The 22,063-nt window shown below is 38.0% G+C and overlaps 1 protein-coding gene across 1 annotated transcript in view; it reads right to left on the reverse strand.

Moving 5' to 3' along the window:
* The window catches only part of retreg2 (reticulophagy regulator family member 2), a 51,501-nt gene that overhangs the window by 18,242 nt on the left and 11,196 nt on the right, over nucleotides 1-22,063 (reverse strand). Inside the window, exons 2-5 of the mRNA XM_028807278.2 lie at nucleotides 6,772-6,878; nucleotides 5,931-5,961; nucleotides 4,823-4,952; nucleotides 2,158-2,242 (exon numbers count right to left, since the gene is read on the reverse strand). Coding sequence (XP_028663111.1) covers nucleotides 2,158-2,242; nucleotides 4,823-4,952; nucleotides 5,931-5,961; nucleotides 6,772-6,878 — 353 coding nt within the window. The remainder of the gene's footprint in view (nucleotides 1-2,157; nucleotides 2,243-4,822; nucleotides 4,953-5,930; nucleotides 5,962-6,771; nucleotides 6,879-22,063) is intronic.

Here is a 22,063-nt window from a genome sequence, read left to right on the forward strand (position 1 = left end):
GGTTTCATGTTTCCTTCTTGTGCAGTATTAAATTTACTGTGCACAGAACTTTGTGGCTTTTTTGCTATTTTGCTGGGATTAAGGGCATATTTAAAAAGTTTTCTGCTGCTCTATTCATGAAGCAAAATAATGTAAAACACTTTGAAGAAGGGTATCATTAAATTTATTGTCTGTAATGTTTTTCTATATCATCACACACCTATGACTCACAAATGCTCTAAATTTAGAAACTCTCTTGTTAATTTTTGTAACATCCTGCATGTGTTTGGTAGGGCTGGTAACAGGGTATACAATTTAAAGTTCTATATCTAAAATCTGTTTTTTGTTATAAAGAAGATTGTGGTATAGCGGGTCCACAGCTCTCAGCAAAGGCCAGGTTTAGATAAATAATCACCGCGCTCGCGGCGTAGCGAGGGGGCGTGGTAGTGTGGCTGAAGCGGTTCCCGGGTGGATTCGTGCTGTGGACGTTTCTCACCTAAGTGAGAGACGGTCCGCTCTGTAATTGTTCCCGGGAGCTGTTGATTGCCACAGCTGCCACGTCCATTATAAAGAGAAGCCCGAGACAGTTAAGGGGGAAGAAAAATAAGATGAATGAAAAAAGAACAAGAAAGGAAAGAAGACGGAGGTTGCTGGAGAGCGAGGAGCAGGAGAGAAGAGAGAGAGAGAGCTGGTGCGGGTGAGCGAGTGAGAGAATGCTTGCAGGCAGATGAACGGAAGCCTGGGTGTTAGGCCAACAACTGGGAGTCGTAGTAGTGGTCGCTCCCCCTGAGTGATCGAGTAGCAGGAGTGACCAGTGAAGAAGAGCGACTGGCTGCGTTAGGCTGGGACGGCAGCGGGAGTTGGGAGGCTTGGTGGCAGGGTCCTGGTCATCAAGGACTCCAAGTCTCAGGCCTGGGATGAGAGCGTGACCGAAGCCAGGATCGGGAGGCCTCCAGACCTGTGTTTGGAAAGGAAAGAAGGTAGCTGTAGAGAGAGCGTCTAGCCTGCTGCAGGGCCCAAACGGGAGAAGCAGGTGAGACGCTAGTGTAAAAGAAGCACTGGGCTTTTCATTGTTTTAAAGGACTGCTTCCAGCAACGTTTTAACCTCATTGTCTTTTAATGGATTATTTATCTGATTGACTGCACTATTTATTTGAACACTTTTGATTTTGCTGATTTTAATAAAAGCACTTTTGCACTTTGTACCATCCCTTGCTCCAATGTTAATGCCTCACTGCTTAGCTCATCTCGGTTATAACTATCGACGGTATTGGGTTCAAGGGCTCCCGAACAGAAGATGGGAGCATGGAGCCGAACCCGCATCGTCACAAAGATATAATGCAATGCAATAAAGTACACAGTAAAACAGACACAGATTTAGCAAAAAAACAAGTTGTTACTAAAGTGTACATTTACACAGGGTGACATTCTTCAGGCTTTTAAGTTTAAACTCTTACAAGTACTCTGGTAATTAAAACAAACAAGTTAACATTACAGATTAAAAAATACAGATTCACCACTCTTTGCCAAAGTGCTCTGCCAGTGCAATTCTGATTATTTCTAAGCACAATCCAGTGTATGGTTCTCAAGTTAGAAACAAGTTCCTGTGTGAAGATATGACAGGTTGGCTCACTGGAGATTTGTGTGTTTTATTAAATGTGAAGTATTGATTTAACTCCCTGCGACCATTCTAAATTAACCGCTGTTTTAAACAGTCTTTGCAATCAGTACTGTAATACAGCATGCCATCCACTGTAACATGACACCTGAGAATCTTCTTTTGAGTAATAATCTTTTTTTTTTAAATAATGTATATTTCATTCTAAATACAATTTGCACAAGCAAAATAATTAGTTTCTTAAAATGTGTACACATTATACACAAACACATTTTAAAGTTATAATTTCTTATCAGACACAGAAATCCAAGATAGCTTTCACAACCTGTAGTTACCCCTGAAAACAGAAAAACATCCACTCCTCCATTTTATAAATAAACTTTTTACAGTACAGTTTTGTGGGAAGCAAGACGAAAACAAATAGCATAAGCCTATATTCTGCTCTAATAACAGGCCAATTTTAAATCTTCATAGTCAAGTATGATTTTTGTTTGTTTTGCAAAACGTAACAGAAAAAAATAGCTTTTTATATTAAATATATCCAAAAGGTGTATACTCACATATTATGTATGAGATCATGATTCCTGGTATGTAGTGACCAGTTACAGCAAATAAAGAACATCCAGCACAGACAAAGGCACAGAACTGCAAAAGACACATTGATAAAGCAAAACACAGATACAAATAAGTTGTTTCATGGAGTGAAAATTTAAAAAAAAGTTAAACTAGTCCAGAAACATCACCTTGCATAAAGGTTGAAATCAGAAAAAAAGAGACTCAAAAATGCAATGTGCAGTGTACACTTAAACAGCAGTCACACTTCTTGGTTGGTTTGTCCATTTAACAAAAAATAAGAAATTATTAAATGTTGTTTTGTAATTATGCTAGACATCAGATGAGCATAGCTCTACTTTAACCTGTGTTTCCATTATCACAGGTAAGAATCGGTCCTAGCTATTGTGGAGCTGAACAAACCTTAAGACAAACATGAAAATTCTCAGGAATCTTATGAAGTAAGCACACTCACAGACATGCAACTAAATAAAAGCTTGAGAGAGTGAGAAACGTCATTATCAGGAATTAGAAAATACATATTATACAGTGTTGCAATCATGAAGAAAAATAAAAAAGTAAACTAAAAATATATGTGTTCTCGTTATTCAGAGCATCACACTAAAAGGGAACTTGAATATATGGGCTCATTCATTATAGATCTTAACAAGTCTACTGTTGACATCCCAAGCTGATTTTATTTCCATTTCTTGTACAAAACAATATACTTTAATAAACTTAAAGGGATACCAACCAAAAATAAGACATTTTCATCTATTACTTGCCCTGTGTTTGTTTAAATTGTTTAATGTTTAAAAACATTTCTAATCTCCATGTTTTCATGGAGATTGAAGATCAAAAAGCTTAGGATACAATATACTTGGGTGGAGTAAATCCTTAAAGTTCACCCTTTTTCCCTAAAGAAACTCATTTAGTGTAGTCAAAACCCATTAAATAAGCCTGTGTAAATCAGATAACATAACAGTTTAATTCCATTAATCATTTCAACAGTGTCAATTTTAAGTCACATTTTTGCATACATTTTGAACCATATTAAATAATAAAATATTAGTGCATGACTACCAATTTGACCATAGTATCTGAGGCTAATAAATCTTTTGTGTTATACTTTTGTCTTAAAAATAATAGTAAAAGATGCAGCTGCCTCCCATCTCTTAACACTAGAATCCCTGGCCACCTTAAATTCCTTCGCAACTCTCCGTTAGCATCTTTTGTTTTGCAAATGTGTTGATCAGCATAAACAGCAAGCTGCCTGCTAACCCATCCCCCCACCGCCGCTGCTCTAGTTGGTCAAAAAGTTCTCCCAGCTCAAGTTTGTTTATCTGGGTGTGAGGTGCCTAGAGCTGTATAGGGTAAGTAATATATTGTTATTTAGAATACATGCATTTCATGTGTGTTCCATGTCTACAACGATCTGTGTAAATGTAGGATGACAGGAAATCCGAGGCAAGAAATGTTGAACACATAGCCAAAACAGAAACTTTCTTCATGTTATAGTACTAATGAGAAAAATTTGACATGAAGTGTATAATGTGTGAAGACTGAAGTCCAAATATTAAATAAATGCTTTCACAAAAGGCACAAGTATTACAAAACAAGTTCGCTTGTATTCAAGAATATAACCAAAGAAAAAAATTGGGTTAGGGTATGACACTGACAATACCGCTTCGGTGGTACAGCGGTAAGAAATGCTGGCTCATAATCAGGAAGTTGCTAGTTCGAATCCGGGCACTTCCTAGATTTACCGTTTTGAGTAGTGATTGTTTGAGTAGTTATTGTTACTATTATAGAATAAAAACATACATTTGATTTGAGTCTGTAACAGCTGGTGTAAATTTATGTTACTTGTAAAGGTTAGCGTTTTGTTTTTCCTTTCAGTTTTATTCTCTCGGTCACATTCACGCTCCCCCCAATCTGACACTGCTGTTTTCAAATAAAGATGTACTATAACAGAAGCAAACTGAGATGAGAATGAGGGCTCTGCATCAGAGAAAGAGAACAGAAGCCCTCCCTGCCAGAAACGCTCACTCACACATAGGAACAATACAGCTGCACCAGGCATAAAGGTGAAAGATGGCATTGTTTGGATGCAGCAAAACACACGCATGTTCTTCAACGAAACAGCAGAGCATACCGAGCTAGTCAATGTGTCATGCAAAGTTCTGCTTGTGATTATGTTTTGTGATGGTTTTTATATAAAAAAACATTAATATGTTACTTATATAAAAGCCAGATTGAATGTTTTTTTACCTACATTTATTACCTTACCTTCCCACAGTGTAAAGACACAAGTGGACTGCAGAGCTTCCTGTGTTTGATTGACATAGGCATACTGACCAAGTACATGTGTAATGCTACTCCTTATTTAGCTACAAAAGTGCGATGGCAGCTTCCACCTGCAGCCATAGACACTTTAGCATGTGAGCAACTGTCCACGCTAGTATTTAGATCTGGCAGTGCCATGCTGACACTTCAGTACGTGAGCAATGGTACTGCCAGATCTGTTATTTCTAATGAAGGGTCTCATTGAGATGCAACCTATCCACACAGCTCTGTGCCACTGCTCCACACCAAGTTTTATTCAAATATACCCTCTACACTCTTTAAGCAAGAGGTTTTCACATGCAATAAAGCTTGAATAACAACACTTACCTTGCCAGGGTTCTGCCTCTTGTACTGGATCATCTCTTGAGCATAAAGATTAAAAGTCAAATAACTCTCAGCCAGATGGTGGCACAATTCAGGTACACTAAGGAGCTGAGGATGGTCAACCACACTTTCCCTAAAAACATGTAAAAGTGTTGGAAACAGTAATTTAAATGTGTATTCTTAAAGAAACAGTTTAGCATATACAGGTACAGCACAAAACACTTTTATCCATGGGAAAATCTGCAAATTAGCCAGAACAAAATTAAATTATCCTGTAGCGCCTAGTATTAAAATTAATTATTAGGTGCATCAAAGTCAAAAGTGCTCAATGTAAAGAAATATTACAAATACTAACTGTACTCTTTTAATGAGTATCTGCATCAAACATAATATAGCAGTGCAATTAACATCACAGTAGCCTAAATATAGTTAAGTATATCAGAACAAATTGGAACATTACAGTCTCTTTATGCACTTGCATAGAGACAATTGTTAGAAGTGTTTACAAAAATACTTTACTTCCATTTAAATGTAATGTTTCAGCTTCAACTTCAAAGCTGATCAAAACAATCTGACACTAAGATGCATGGAATCCAGTCCTCTAGTGCAATAAACAACTGTTAATTATTGTTACATTAGTAAATTATAATATAAATGTTTATGTGGAAGCCTTAGACATTTAATACTGTAATCAGTAGTTCCTAATATATTTTTAAATCTATCTCTGATATTCTGTCACACTTTTGATTATTAACCTTTAGACACTAAAGAAATAAAAACATAATGTAACATAATAACAAACAACAGAATGTGCTAAAACACACAAATCCTAATGTAAACAATAAAAAGGGAATCCTATGTATCCCTGTTATATAATTAGAAACCTTTTTCAATGCCTACAAAACCATTAACAAGCCACATAATAAAGCAATAAAACTTCTATATAAATCTGGAGCTTCATTTCCACAGGTTAAAAACAACCTTCCATTAATAGAAATTAGAGGTTTTCAATGAAAATGAAAAGGATCAAAACCTATTTTAGATAACAAAGGGTCTTTACGAATATTAATTGCCTCAAAAATTATAATCCCTTCTTAAATAAACTATGTACCTTTCTTGAGCAGAATCTTCTTGAGGTTGAGCTAAAGGGAAATAAATAAACAAATAAGAAGAAACACACGATATATTAATTATTTATATGGTATCACTGCTGCTTCATGTGCTTTACTAGTTTAACAGAAGAACCAATTATTTTAATTATGCAAAAACTACCATGCCTTACCCATGACACTTTTAAAATAAACACATTATGGCCCATAAACTAACTATTTAAATAAACCAAATATTTTTTGTAGAAATAAAATACTTTTAGAGATGACAGTATGGGAAACATTACGGGATTTTGAATCTTAATTGTGGACAATGAAAATTGATGAACAATTATCAAAACTAACAACATCTTGGATTGAAATTAGCACATTAACAAGAAAATATCTACCTGGTTTGGTAAACCTTAAATTTCTACTGTTAAAAATACAGTGACAATAATATTTTAAAAATCAAGAATTTATTTCCTATTCAGGTGTGTCCATATTATAACATTAAAACATTTGTGACAAGAACAGGCCATTCAGCCCAACAAGCTCATCCATTCTGTAAAAGTAGATGAAATTTAAAACAATACTGTGATTACCATACTGTGAACAGAGGACACAGCTTCAAAAATAAAATTATAATCTGATACATTTTTTCCAATATTTATGTAGGTGACCTCACCAGAGTTTATTTTCCCCATGGTAAAATTTGGACATGTGGTCTTATAAGGCTTGCTCCAGCTTTATTGTAAGGCTTAGAATGCTATGGTCAAGGTACAAAAAATAAAATAAAAAATAATACCACTAGACATCCTTTAATGTATATCTAATTCATATAACATTTTAATTTCTATTTACCTATGATGATGGGGAGCAGATTGTGTTTCCACCTCTCCATTAATACTATTCCCAACATGGACAAACTCAGTAAGAAGAAAGGCCTGAGAGGAGTGGAAGAGAGGAGCCTATGATCAAAAAATAGTAGGATCAAATTAGATCTGTCTGAAATAAAATGACAGAGGCATATAAACAAAATATTTATCATCTTATTGAAAAAAAATATTTATAGAAGCAGGAACTATAAAAACAACATGTATTTGAGGCCTGTGCTCATTATCTGTTTAAGACAGGAATCTATCGATGTCAAATCAACAGATTTTACAAAATGTTTTCATCTGACTATCTCTGATTTCCTTCATACTTGCTGAAAATAATGTTATTGTATCTAATAACTAGTATGTAATTTCAGACTTGTATCTGCAGTAGTCTCTTGAGAAATGGAAGCTTTAAAAGGGGGTGTGGGTCTAATTTTTCTATTATAATAAAAAAATCTTGGGTCGAGACGTGATCTTCTCGGAAAGACACTTTGATGTCCTGCGAGACTAGACTTTACAACCTTAGGAAGAAAGACCCATGAGATGGTAACTTTTGCCCGTCACGCCCTACTTACAAACAATTTAAAACAAGATCATGGACATCTAACCTCTCAGTTGTTGGAATGTTTTTGGCAGACACACTTCATGTGCTCCCAGCTCTTAAAAATTTTATACGTTCCAGATGGCACGTCAACGACTAAGCAAAGAAGAAAGAGCAGCGTGTCGAAAAGAGACACAAAAGCATTGGAGAGAAAACAAGGCAAAAAAGAATGCACAAAAGAACAATAATAATCTATGTGCAAATTCAGAAAATAAGGAAAGTAATAATCAGCCTGGACCAAGTGGAGTTGTTGGCGCAATACACATGCAGAGCAAGTTAAAGAATATGAAAGTACTAAAATTTGAAAGTTTCGAAAAAAAAAAAAAAGAAAGTAAAGATCGCATTAGCACAAACAAACAGAAATTATTACTCGGTGAAATAACAGAACAGCACAAAGAGATGGAATATATGGACATAGGTGGTATGTCAGAAGTATGTAGATATTGTACAGCTTTAAAGTTTAAGTCAGAGACTTGTAGATCGTCTAATTCGTGTTGCCATCAGGGAAAAGTAGTGTTGCCTCCCAATGAAGAGGCGTATCCATGAGAATTAAAAGATTTGTTGTTTGGTGAAAGTGAAATCCACAAACACTACAGGCAAAATATCCGAGTCTACAATAAACTTTTCGCGATAGCATCATTCAGTGCTCAAAACTTAGATTTACACAATAATGGACCATACGCTATGAGAATCTGTGGTCCTGCAACAATTAAATCTACGACAAGTTTAATTTTGAAGAAACCACAATTCATTCAGGTGTATATTTATGATCACGGAGAAGCGATGCAACATAGAACTGAAAGAGTATGTAACAATTCCCATGAAAATAACAATGTCTTTAAATTGTATATCCGGATAGCCAAACCCGGAGCCACCTACTTTTACTAAAAAACGAGTGCTACTTAAAAAAGGCAATATTCCATTAATCACAATTTTAAGATGTTAATTCTAGGTGCATGAAATTTTCATGGATTGTTCTTTAGTATTAGATGTTTTTAACTTCTAAAATTGTTGGTTCACAGTTGCATATTTTCCAAATTATGGCTTGCTGATAAAAAATAAAATCCTTCATGCTTTAAAGCAACTCTGACCCTCTATATTACCACTCTAAACCACATCAAGTCAAATTTTCATAGTTATTACTCATGTTACAGTTCTTGTTTAGCAAGTGGGTGTTTGTCTGAAATTTCTGATTTCTGATGTACTAGCCAACCCACGGCATAGCATACGCCGCAATATTTACGCTGCTTCTTTAATGATTTTTAAGCACAGGGAAAAAAAATGAACTTTTTATGAACTTTTCTATATATAATCCACCAAGTCACCCGACCATGGTAGTAGTGGGGGGGGGGAGTGTGTGTACAAAGGGCAGGGACGTAATCAGTGCGAGCGTAGGAACCGCACTTACTGGGTATTCCTTGTTCGTGGGGAACAATTGCATGCCCCAGTCTCCAGCACGAATGGGGTTCAACGGCCAACCCACGTCTTTCGGCGCCGAGTAGACACACGTTGATCCATTCAGTGTAGTTCGCGTGCAGTACGGGACATCCAAGGGCATCACAGACTTGTTAATGCTCAAACTCACGCATAATTATTTATTGATGGCTAAACACTTCCAGAAAGACACAGTTGTCTAAAAGGGGTGGGTTTGAGGATACAACAGTAAGTGAATGAAAAGATGGAACTCTGGAGAGAGCAACATACAACACAATAGCGAACCCGCGGCGTAACATACGCCGCATAATTATTTATTGATGGCTGAACACTTCTGGAAAGTCACAGTTGTCTAAAAGGGGTGGGTTTGAGGATACAACAGTAAGTGAATGAAATGATGGAACTCTGGAGAGAGCAACATACAATTGTCTGTAACTGAAGACTGGTTTTGGCAAATACAGGCATATCTTTTTGAAAGTTTGGCCCTGTGCCTTATTAATTGTCATCGCAAATGCCAATCTAACAGGAAATTGTCTTCGTGTAAAAGTAAAAGGCAAATATGAATCTGACGGGGTCAGGCATATCCGGGAAATAAGGACAGTTTGCGAGGTAGCAGCTGTGATAGTTTTACACTCCAGTACATTGCGGTGAATGCTGGTAACAGACAGTCTAGTGCCATTACAAAGACCTTTTGCAGGCAGGAGGTTTCTGAGAAGCATGATGACAGATCCAATTTTAATTTTGAGTTTATGAGGAGGCATGTCAGTGGGAGTAAGACTATTAAGAAATTCCTCGGGGAATGAAAGTTGATCGGCAGGATCATCTGTGACGATAAAGTCCACGTTCATGAAAGTTACCTCGTCGGTAGGGATAAGTTTCAGCACTTGTTCATTAAGGTATAGCGAGTCTTCGTTGGTGAAGCTTAATATAGCTCACGTGCTGAATTGTTACAGAGTGACAGTTGAGAAGTCGATGTCGCCATACAGTTGTTGAACAGGATCAGAAATTAAAGGAAAACAATGCGAAGGCAATGTCACAGGTGTTCCGTTTATCCCGTCTCCAACATCGAGGAGCCATTGTGTGAAATGTTGTTGTTCAGGAAGAGCTCTCATATTTGTTGTCAGTGTAAGAACATGCATGTGACGCCACAAAGGGTGCTTGTTAATGCAATTGGCAACAGTAAGCGCGCGGGAGCCACGCATAATGACAGGGAGTATTTGTCGGAAATCTCCACCCAATAGTATTGTTTTGCCTCCAAAAGGCTGCGTGTCACCTGTGAGGTCACGTAATAACCTGTCAACTGCCTGGAATGCGTATGCATGTGTCATTGGCGCCTCGTCCCATATAATAACTTTGGATTGTAGAAGATGTTGAGCATGTGGCGAGGTAGGTTTAATGTTACATGTGGAAGTACTATTCAGAATCAATGGTATTTTAAAAACAGAATGGGCAGTTCGTCCACCCGGTAATAATGTTGCAGCTATTCCTGTAGATGCTACGGTTGTAGGAATGTCTCCCTTAGCTGTGATGGTATGAATCTGGGTTTTGTACACAAAGGTTTTCCCTGTTCCTGCAGAACCATCTAAGAAGAAGCATCGGGGATGGGAATTACTATATGCAGCGTGTAAAACGGTATCAACAGCGTGTTTCTGTTCTGTGTTGAGTTTGTCGTAGTGTTCTATAGCGTGTGAGATGTTCAGCCAGAGCGTCGAAGGTGGGAGATGAATGACACAGTGGAGGAATGTCAGTGGGGGGTAGGTGTAATTTGTGCAGGTTGAGGCCATGTGGTTGCAGCATGTCATTAATGTCAGCGAGAGCATACATGCAAGTGGTGGTTGTGGAATATTTTGTGAGAAAGTCATCAGAAAGGGAGAGTTTATGCGTGTCCCAAAGGTGTGGAACGTTGTGTGGTTCGCCGTAAGACACAGATGAAAACGAATATTTTTCGCAAGAATCGTGGCATTCGTATCTGGGATGCCTCTGAAAGAGTATCATGCCACATCTTGTCGTCTTTAAGAAGACCTAATTGTTGGCAAGCTTCTTTGAAAGTGTCACATTCAACGCCGTTGACTGTTCGTAGATGGTGAAAACTTGTGACACCCACGGAATGGGTAAGGAGAAGTCTGAGGTAATAACGTTCTGTGTCGTTAATGGCAACAACAGGCATTCTATCGATCACTTTTGTGCCTCCTCTGATTCTCTCTTTCCATTTTCCAGAGGATTTTTGAAATGTGTAATGTTGGGGAACATCAGTGTAATGTAACTCTACAGCTTCAGGATCTGTTTTGTTGAGATCAAACCGTGCTAACAGCATAGTGTTTTTGTGGGCGTGTCTTTGGAGTGCTTGTTCCTCGTGACCCTCATGAAAGATGATGATTTGTTGTTCCAGCAAATGAACTGGTAATCGTGTAATCACGTGAGATTTTTCTGAAAGGCTGTACTCGTTCAAACGCCACATAGCCTCAGGAGCACTAACATACCTACCGTCAAGGAAAATCTGTATTTCGTCATGTTGAAAAATATCATCGGCTGGCTCCCTGTGAAGTGCATTGGATGCAGCGCCGTGTCCTTTGTACACATACTTATAAAGATACTTGATACATTGAATGGACACGCAAACTTCAACCTTAATATGAGCATTGAATTTCTGAGAAATTGTAAGGGACTATCCAACGGTTGTCAATATCGTATTTGACAACAACAGTTCTCCCTTGTCTTTGGCGGTATATGGGGTATCCTTGTGTGTTTTCTTGAGTCTCCGCGTTGAAGTCTTTCGGGAAATTTTTGGTACACGTGCCATCTTTCATGCAAGGTGATTTGGCGTTGAGCGTGCCACACGGACCATGCACCATGCATTTAGTGACAATTTGGAAAAGTCGAGGGTGTATTTCAGGATTTGGAAGCTCAGCGCAGACATATTTGTCTATATCATCCTTGGTCCTTATTTTGGATTGTGAGTCAAGTGTAAGTAACATATGGCAATGAGGCAATCCTCGTTTTTGGAATTCAATGACGAAGATGTAAGCGAAAACATTGCCGAAAATATTCTTTTCCAGAATATCTGTTAGAAAATGTCGCAGTTTTATATGAAAGACGCGAGCAACGATGTCAGGTCTGTGTTCTATTTGCTCATGATGGGAAATGGCGTTTCAGATTTCCGGCCAAGCAGGATTGCAGGTGAAGGTTAAGAATAAGTCAGACTTTCCACATTTGCGGACAATTGCCATCGCGTCTTGGTAGTTCTGTTGCATGTACCTTGGACTGCCTTGAAAGGTAGAGGGAAGAATGATCAATTGTCCAGGGCGGAGATCATGGTGATGTGCTTTTGCAGTGACAACAGCCATAAGTCCCCTGTATTGCTCTACATGCAAATCTTGTTGATGGGACCATAGGTAATGTAAACACGTGCCTTCTGTTCTGACATATGCGGCGACGATGTATTGCTGGAAGAGTTTGCCACTGGAATGCAAGACGCTAAATGAAGATCTCATGGCAAGCCTGAAAGCATAAAATTGGAGCTGTGTGACTCGCGTTCTTTTCGCGGTTCGCTTTTCCTCAACATGGATCAATTGTATGTGCCAACCTGGAGGGAAGAGCAGTGGATAAACCATGGGGTCACAGTTCATATTGAGAACAGAGATACGCTTGCAAGCATCTCCCCTTGGATATATGCAAATGTTGCATTGTGCAGGAGGTTCCCCATCTTCACCTACAAAGATAGCAGCAACATCAGTTTGACAGGACGGGGCGTTATACCTTCTCATATCCAGACTTGGATTTTCAAAGAACACCATTCGTACAGCTGTAACAGGGTTACTGTGAGTGATAATGTCAAGCATTTGCAAGTAAGACTTTGCGAAGGGATTAACCTGTTGTATCATGTTGTCTAGTTGCAGCAACAAAATGTCACTGCAAGCGCTATTACATTCCTTTTGCAAACGTTGACTGGTAGCCTCAGCAGAATCGAAGATATATAGCTGACTGTATCGTGGTGACGTGTCAGGATTGGTATATAAAGGAGAGACCTGGTGATAAATTTGACCGTGGATTCTGAAAGCATATGGTCCTTGTCCAGATGGTTGAGCGATGTGTGTGCCCATTGATGTGAAAGCTAAAGCAGAGTTGTATTCCCTGATATGATCACAGTAACTTTGGGACAGCGGGTTCTTGCCAGTCAAGAGGTCATCTAAAAAAAAAAAGGAGGTTTGGATAGTGGTGGCAAAGACACCTTGCCGGCATGACAACACTTAGTGTAATGTCCGGATGTGTTGACCTCTGCTGGCCAATGAAGAGCATTGCAAGAAGCACATAGTGCGGTAGGTAGGCCAATGTTATGTTCTTGGATGTGAATGGTGGTATCTTCTTGAAAAGCTGCAGAAAACTGAATGCGATGTTTGTGCATGAACGATTTAGTGCTGTGTTGACACTGAAGGGAATTGGAATGAGTTGTTTCAAAGCACTGCTGGCAATGTTCACATTGCATAATTCGTTCAGTGGAGTGTGTTTTTAAATGAATGTTGAGATATCTTTGCACTCAGAACGTTTTTGAACAAATGGTGCATTGAAAGATCTGTTTGGAATGCGTTTATTCAGTGGAGTGTGTGTTTAAATGTGCTTTGAGATATTTCTGGCGCGCGAAGGTTTTGGAGCAGTGTTGACACTGAAAAGAATTCATCAGGGAATGTGTTTTGAGATGGTTAGTAAGGTATCTGCGTACGTGAAAGTGTTTGTCGCAAATTTTGCATACAAATGTTTGTGTTGAATTGATCTGCATATGGCTGTGGAGATCCATCTCACCTGTGAAGTCCTCGTTACAAAATGTGCAATTGAAGGTGAGAGTGGAATGAGTTTGTAAGTGTTTCTTGAGAGCGCGAGTTGTTTTGAAGCATTGCTGGCAATGTTCACATTGCATCATTCGGTTAGTGTTGTGTTTTTTTAAATGTGCGTTCAGATATCTCTGCACTCTGAAGCTTTTGGAACAAAAGGAGCATTGAAAGTCCTGTGTGGAATGCATTTGTTCAGGGGAGTGTGTCTTTAAATGTTTTTCAGGAAGAGGAGAGTGGGCAGGTGACGTCACATTAGTGTGGCGAGCAAGTGGGTGTGCACCCTGTGTGCACATACCGACAGTGTCAAAAGATGTCACCAGAAGGTTATCACGTGTGTATTTGAGAGGCATGAGAACCTCGTAATGCCCATGATCCAAAGGACCACTAAAGAGCAGGGATATGGAGAGACGTTGGGCCGGATTGTAAACTCAAGGAGAGGCATGAGGACGTTCTTGGAAGTAAATGGTGATAGTAGCTGGAAGCATTTGGGACATTGCCACAATTTCTGCCTCGCCACCATAGACTCCAGACGTATTCATGTAGTCAGCTTATTGTTGAGCAGACTGTATAACAATGCTTCTGTGACTAACAACAACGGACACCACGTCGCCGAAGTTATCCCAATGCTGGCAAACAAAGCCAACAGCCATGTTACAAAGTTTGAGAGCAACAGTTTCATCAATGACATTTTTCCAGAAAAACCCGACTGATAGAAACAAACAGTTACCTGATGCAGGAATTTGTATAACATTGAAAGAAGTGTTGTTTCCATGAAATACATTTGAAGCGGTAGCCATGGAGGGCAAATGTACAGTCAACGTGGCTCACAGCTGGATGTGGACTGTAGCTCAGACCAAAGCGAGTGAGTATGTGTTTGGTGAGCTGTTGGGGGCGGGCACATGAGTAAGCCGTGCCTCGAGAGCGAGGGTGGACGTGGGAGGACGTTTTTCGAGTTGGCGGGCGGTGCTCTGAAGTGCGTTCCTTATCACGTGGGAGGAGGGTTAGAGTTTGTGGGCGGGGCTTCGTTGTTCCTTTCCCATGGTTTTCGATGGTGGACGCGGTCGTGTTATCGTAACCGAAAAGAATAATGAAAAGTCAACGTGGCTCAGAGGTGCATGTGGACTGTAGCACAGACGAACATGAATGACGCTGTGTTTTGTGAGTCGTCGCGGCTCTGCAAGTTGTCGTTGTATCCAATGGTCTTAGAGTTGGTGGGCATGGCTCCGTCCTGCATGCGCCATGGGTGTCTTACTTGCTGGCGGCTTAGTGAATTATATATACAGATTGCAAATGAAAAAATCATTTCATTTCTATATTTCAAATGCATATTGCCCTTGTATGACAAAATATACCATAAAAAGAATTATATATAGATCTTTCCATTTCTTCACCCATTCCATTTTAAAATTCAGAGGGTTTGAATATATCCTAGAAACATCAAACAAGCATTAATCCTGGGTCTGTAATATTCCCACAAGGTCAATTTAGGGTAAACAAACTACCTAGAATGTATGGTTTAAGGGTATGGGAAGGAACATAGACAAAAAAACCAAGCATCATCATTTTAACACAGTCTCTTAAAGCTATCACTAACCACTTCACAACAATGTTGCCTTCTAGCAAGGCTTGTGTATCATAAAAATGATTAAGTAAAGAACCCATATAAAGTAGAAATCATTGAAATGCAAATCTTTTCATTCTGTTTTTTACATAAAAATTATACTGTGCACATTACCACAGACTAAAAAACTTATTTTCATGTGGCATAGCTAAACATCTCACCATTGTACTTTCAGCCTATTTAAAAATACCAGCACATGTCAAAATTCTATTAGTTAAATACTGGTATTGTGTTTTACACAGTGTTTCTCAACCACTAGGCCACTGATGGCTGGTGGTAGTTGCTACTGTTTATATTGGTAGTGTGTTGCATCTCGGACTACTGCGCTTGGTCCCCTTCCCACTCTAATGATTCACAACAAAGAGTGGGTCACAAACACACTTAAATGGGAAAAAGTGGGTTGTGACATCAAAAAGGTTGAGAAACACTTTTTTATAATACACACTGCACAACTAACAGCAATAGGAGCATAATTATGTAAACAACCCAAGGACAGAGTTGGAAAGCCTGACACAGTTTTCAAACCTGTCTAACAGAACAGATTGGACAACAATGTCTAATAAAGCAACATTTAAATCTAAAACATAATAGCTCAAAGAATACCAGCTGGATCCAATTACATGCACAACCTCACTTTTCTTATAGGCTTGACAATAAACACGCTGCATGGCATTCTCTTATTTTTTGGCACAAGTGTTAAATACATTAAATTAGTAAGATTAATCTCTGCAAACAAGTATTTGAACTGCTAACGGCGTATGGTGAAATTACATTGAGGCAAATATAACATCTAGTATAAAGCAGTTGAGATATGAAAAACTGCACATACCATACACTCCTTAATGCATTTTTATGCTAAATTTAAAAAATTCAACAATCTTCCATTTTCATGGTTGGTTTAAAGCAAGTTTAAAACACACCCATCTTCCAAACTGGTTCAAGCTAGGAAACAACTTGGGCATGATGGCAGTCCATCTTGGGGCAAACAAACATAAACATCCCAATTTAAAATATAAATTAACTTCAAATGTAAGTAAATACATCCAAACAGAAACTGAAAAAAGATAAAACACCATAGTTTAGAAAAAGAAAAGCTCTTTCAATATATAGTATATATATATATATATATATATATACACACATATACATACAGTATATATATATATATATAGATAGATATACAGCAGATATATATATATATATATATATATATATATATATAGAGAGAGAGAGAGAGAGAGAGAGAGAGGTTTGAAATGAAGAGTGAAAAAATGTTATGGTATAAATGAATAAAAATGGAATCTAAATGATAATTAATACATTAAAATTGTAAAGAAACAGAAACAGCAGTAGCTTAAAATGTTTCTAGATATGTAAAGATGTACAGCTACAATTACTATACAGTGATACCTTGAGATACAAGTTTAATTTGTTCCGTGACCGAGCTCGTAAGTCAGAATGCTCGTATCTCAAATCAATTTTCACCACTGAAATTAACTGAAATGAGATTAATTCATGCCAGCCCCCAAAAAACCACCCCAATTTTTTGTTAAATGTTTTCAACATAAGAAAAATGTATTTATAATGAACAAATATTGTATACAAACAAAATAAAACCTAATACATAAAAGAGAATCTAAAGAAATAAACAGACATTGGCGAAGCTGATTAGCGTATTGTAATGTTTTTTTCTTTCACTTCACTTTTTCTTAACTTAATTTTCTTCTTCACTAGTTTTTTTCTTTTTTGCCACACTTTCATCACTTTCATTCACAGGGAGTTTCAATAGAAACCTGTCCAAGGAGCTTTGTTTAGTCCTCCCCTTTAGAATGTTTCTGAAACCAGTTAGGCAAGTGTCACTAAATAGCGCGGCTGCACGTTCAGTTTCTTTTCAATGAAGTCAGGCATTAGGCAAGTGACATTAAATAGCGCCGCTGCAACTTCAGTTTCTTTTCAATAAAGTCAGGCGTTAGGCAAGTGTCATTAAATAGCGCCGCTGTATGATCAGCTGTAATTTTTTCAGGGTGTTTCTTTTCTTTAAAGTTTGAAACTTTTTCCCACATTGCAAACACTTCCTTTATCTCACTTTAAGAGATAACCTCCTCCGCAATACCGATCTCCTGCAGAACCTCCGTATGTTGCTGCGTCTGTAGTTCCGTCAACTCCTCTGTTGTCAATTCCTTGGAATGTGCGGGAACAAGCTCTTTGATGGCTCGTGTTTCGAATTTTGGCTCGTAACTCAAGAAAAAAAAAATCGACCTAGTGACAGCTCATATCTCAAAAAACTCGTACGTTGGGGCACTTGTATCTCAAGGTACCACTGTATATACTTCATAACAGTTTGCATATTGCTCTTACTGCATTGTAAATATAAATCTGCAAATTTGTGCAGCTCTCTGAGTCTGCTTAATGTGAAGTACTATATATATATATATATATATATACAGAAGGGGGGGGGGGTGATCAAAAAGTTGTGAACATGACCTACCAAATGAAATATGGGTAAAAACCTTCAAATTGTATTCTTCCTAATGAAAACTACCAAACTTGGTATAAGATTCACAAAGATTTTATATGTCACTCAAAATAAATGTTTTGCTGTGCTTATACAACCTCTCCTCTGTAGTTGAATTGGCATCTTTTGGCACACCATGTCTCATGGAGGTAGTACTTTAGTTTTAGGAATAAATTATAATCATATGGAGCCTGATCTGGAAAATAGGGTGGTGGGGCATCTCTTTGAACCCACAGTGTCTGAGAACACCTTTTGCCACCTGCAAAGTGAACAGGTGCAATATCTAAACTCAGAAGGGAGAGAACTGACCGTTTCTTTGATGTTTTACCCTAACTACCACAAATAACAACAGAAATCGGCAGTGTACTAACTGGTTACGTAGGACTTTTAAGACAACACCCAGAATATCATTAAACATTTTGCACATGATCTTGGCAGCACTGGCTTCGACCTGAAACTTCTATGGTGTGAGAAAATTATAATATTTTCATTGTTCTGACTGCTGTTTAGACTGTGGGTCATAGTGGTGTATCAAAGATCCATCCCTGATTATGGAATGTTTATACAATTTTTCACCAATCCAAATTAATAAGCTAGGCATTCTCCTAGAAACACTGAATGTAGGTACTTGCTGTCAGAAGTCAACATTCTGGGCACCCAATTTGCACAGACTATCAATTTTCAGCTGTTCATGAAAAACGTGTTTAACTAACCCATAACTAATTCTTAAAGTGCCTACTATCTCAGGTGTAGTCACTATTCAATTCTCCATTAAGATGCTTTATGCAGTGCTAATGTTTTTGACCAGACCTTCAATCATTCTTGAGAAACATCCTGCCACAATGGAATTCTGCAGACCATTGCTTGAGTTTTGCATGTGAAGGGGACTGATCCTAGTATATGTTGATTGGGTGAAAATGAATCTCCAAGGGCATGATATTCTCTAGTCTTGCGGGGCCAGACGTGACTCTCAAGCGAGAATACATGTCTGGGGACAACCCGTTAAAAAGCTGATAGTAAACAGAGGCGAAATCTGCTGCTGCAAAGGCTATATCCATGGGGCTACTTCCTACAAACATGCCCCAAACACTCCTGTCCTACATGCATTTTAAACTGCTAGAGTTTCAAGGTGACAGCAAAAAAAATGAAAATAAAAAGCTAAAACTACTGTTACCTATTCAGGAGCTCAGTTGCACAAGGTAACTGAAGTTTAGTAATTAACTTGTACGCTGCAATGAGCGAAGCGACAGAGGAGAAGAACAGACACACACATACATACACGCACACACACACACACATGAGAACCACCAAAGTTACTTGGGTCCATGCCTCAGAAAAATAAGAGCAAACAAATGCATGTTTTAGTCATTGTGATTACTTCATCACTACTTCATCATAACAAATAAGAGTTTAGATAAGCACTATGGTCTATGGATATACTATGTGTTAAAATGCTGTATTGGTATACAAATAAGCCATTTTAATTTTCAAAACTCACAATACTGAAAAATGGACTGAAAAAAAGAACTCAGAATGTGAACTGTGGGAAATAACAAGCCTTATTATAATAATAATAATAAGTCTGAGTAAACGGCCAGCAATTAGAAATCCGGCACCTTATTTGAAGGCTGGCAGGGGGAGTCCCCTGGGACTTTTCAACTCTGGACTCTTTTATCCCATGTTAAACACACTGTGTTTATATTTTTAAACAACTTCTATAGATTGGTCTTAAATTATGTATCTGTACTCACCTGAACTATGTATCTTTTAGATCATTCTTTTAGAACCTTAAACAGATATTTAATTTATCAGACCTGTACTAATTAGGATTGGAATGGACAAACAGTCTGAGAAAGGCAAACACTGAATGATTATTCTTTTAATCAATGTTAATTTGATGTGAAGTTATATCTTTAAGTTTGGGTGCATGCTGCGCAGGAAGGAAAGGAAGGCAGGCAGAGTAGGGGACATAAAAGCAAGGACAGCCGAGAAGGAGAACAGCCCAAAGAAACTGGCAAGGACCTCTGTGGACTGAACACCAATCCGAAGCAACTCTGCATCTTGTCTTTAAAAGACTCATCTTCCATCACCTTAACTTTCTGTATATTTTTAATAAGACTTTTCAAATATATTGCTTAACCTTTGACTCTTTTCGAATATATGTGCTACTTTTGCTACCATCGGCTTTACTGTGTTTAATTAATGTTGCTTTATAATATTAATTTAATACTGTTTGACTGGGTCGAGGTATATTGGTAAGAGCACCTGCTGTGGGTGATTGCCATTATCTCACTTGGGTTAGCAGCTGAGAAGAGATGTCTTCAATAAAAAGCTGTCTGGTGCGTGGGCACCTGGTGATTGGCACAGGTGTAACTCTGATCTGAAGACAACCGTTTGGTCTGCTTGCACGGAGCTAGTGAGTCACTTTGCTTGAGGCAGCTGTCCACGTGCAGGTGAGGCAGTACACATGGGGCACTATAAAGCAGATACCTAACACTCATATAAAGAATATAGTTAACAGTAACTGTAGCGTAGACAAACCAAAGTAACGAGTACAGGAATCTTTATAATAATATAGTCAAGGTATAGTGATAGAAGCATCTGGTATATGTGATTGCCATATTCCTACAAGGGTTAGCAGCTGAGGAAAAGACGTTTTGCAATAGTAGCAGCAGAGTGAATGGGCACCTGCTTTGGTGATTGGCACAGGTGTAGCTTAGCCGCTTGGTCTGGTTATGCTAAGCTAGTAAGTCTCTTTGCTTAAAGCAGCTGTCCACGTGCAGCTAAGACTGTACACATGAGGCTATATAAAGCAAATATATTAAGCCAAATTTCCATGATAATACAAATGCTTAGGCTATATTCTAACAGGACACATCTGCATTTCCAATTAAGCAGTAATGTAATGTAATGTTAACTTCCTTTAGTTCCGCATTTAGACATGCAGTCAGAAGGGGAATGCTGTGTAGCCTTGTCATGCTTCAACTATTGTCGTTAGGCAGATTTGTTGATTCAGCTTTATTGAGTACTGAAATCTGCATCTCCCATGGCTCTTTGTTGTCTGCTGTCTTAACAGTAGTCCTTTTGATGGGGTGTGACACACTATTTATTTCAAATGCATATTTTGCAGTTCATACTTTTATGATCATAGCTGCTAATTCTTTCAAGCTTATATCAACTCCTTGCTATAATGCTGAATAAGAGAACACGCACAGTATATGTCAAATGTCAATGGATAATATGATGTTACAGAAAGATTTTTCACTTGCAACAGGTTTTGTTTATTTTTAAAATGTGCAATGTGCTCTCTGTACATGTGACACACATTTATTTGTTTAATAGTTCTTTTTTTTTTTAGAAGTCTTTTCAACTGTAGGCAATTCATTATAATCAGAAGCTTGCTTTCTGTCAAACCAGGTTAATGTAGGCATCATTGTTGTTTGCAGTTTAAAATCTCTGCCTCTACTTTGAGCACTGACTTCATGAAGGGTTGGATTAGTTTAGAAATGTGACACTCTGTGATTTGTCTAATTATTCCCACCCAGTTTTAAGCTAAATCATGTATATGTTATACTTTTGGCTTCAGATAGACTACATATTTTCTAATGTTATAAAATCAATTTTTTGTGGGTTTCAAAATTTTTGTTGATTTGGTTCTGAAACAAGCTAATCCTTGAGCGGTTTCAAAATTAGCACTGTAGAATACTCCTTTTAGGTTCAGACTGAACACTTTTTATCACCCATCATACAGGAATAAATCTGATATATAAACTACAATTTAACCCTATATTAAGGGTTCTGGTGTGGGTGAATAGTATTTGCATATTCAATTAATGTCTTTGTGGGTTTCTGCAAGATCTGATTTCCTCCCATATAACAAAATCATACAGGTAAGGACACTGCATAGCTATAAGCTGGCCTGTTGTGATTGTGTGCATTCTGCAATATCCAAGTGCCCCATCCAAGGTTGATTCATGCTTTGCATGTACTGCCACCCAGATATAAAGGGTTATGCATTGCCATAGCATTTTACTGTACAGGTTATGAATTTAAAATGTGACATTAAAGATGGTTTCATAAACATACATGTGAATAATAATCATAACAATTCATGAGTTTCTATATATTGCAAGCTCAGAATCAAATACATGATCAGGTGTCTTTTTATATTATTAACACGAGTTTTATAATTAATATTTTCACAAAAAAATCATACCTGTAGGAAAACAAGCAGATGATGCTCAGAAATGTTCTGAAACACAATACAGAAACTAGACA

This window comes from Erpetoichthys calabaricus, chromosome 8, assembly GCF_900747795.2.
Source record: "Erpetoichthys calabaricus chromosome 8, fErpCal1.3, whole genome shotgun sequence".
Classification (NCBI taxonomy): domain Eukaryota; kingdom Metazoa; phylum Chordata; class Cladistia; order Polypteriformes; family Polypteridae; genus Erpetoichthys; species Erpetoichthys calabaricus.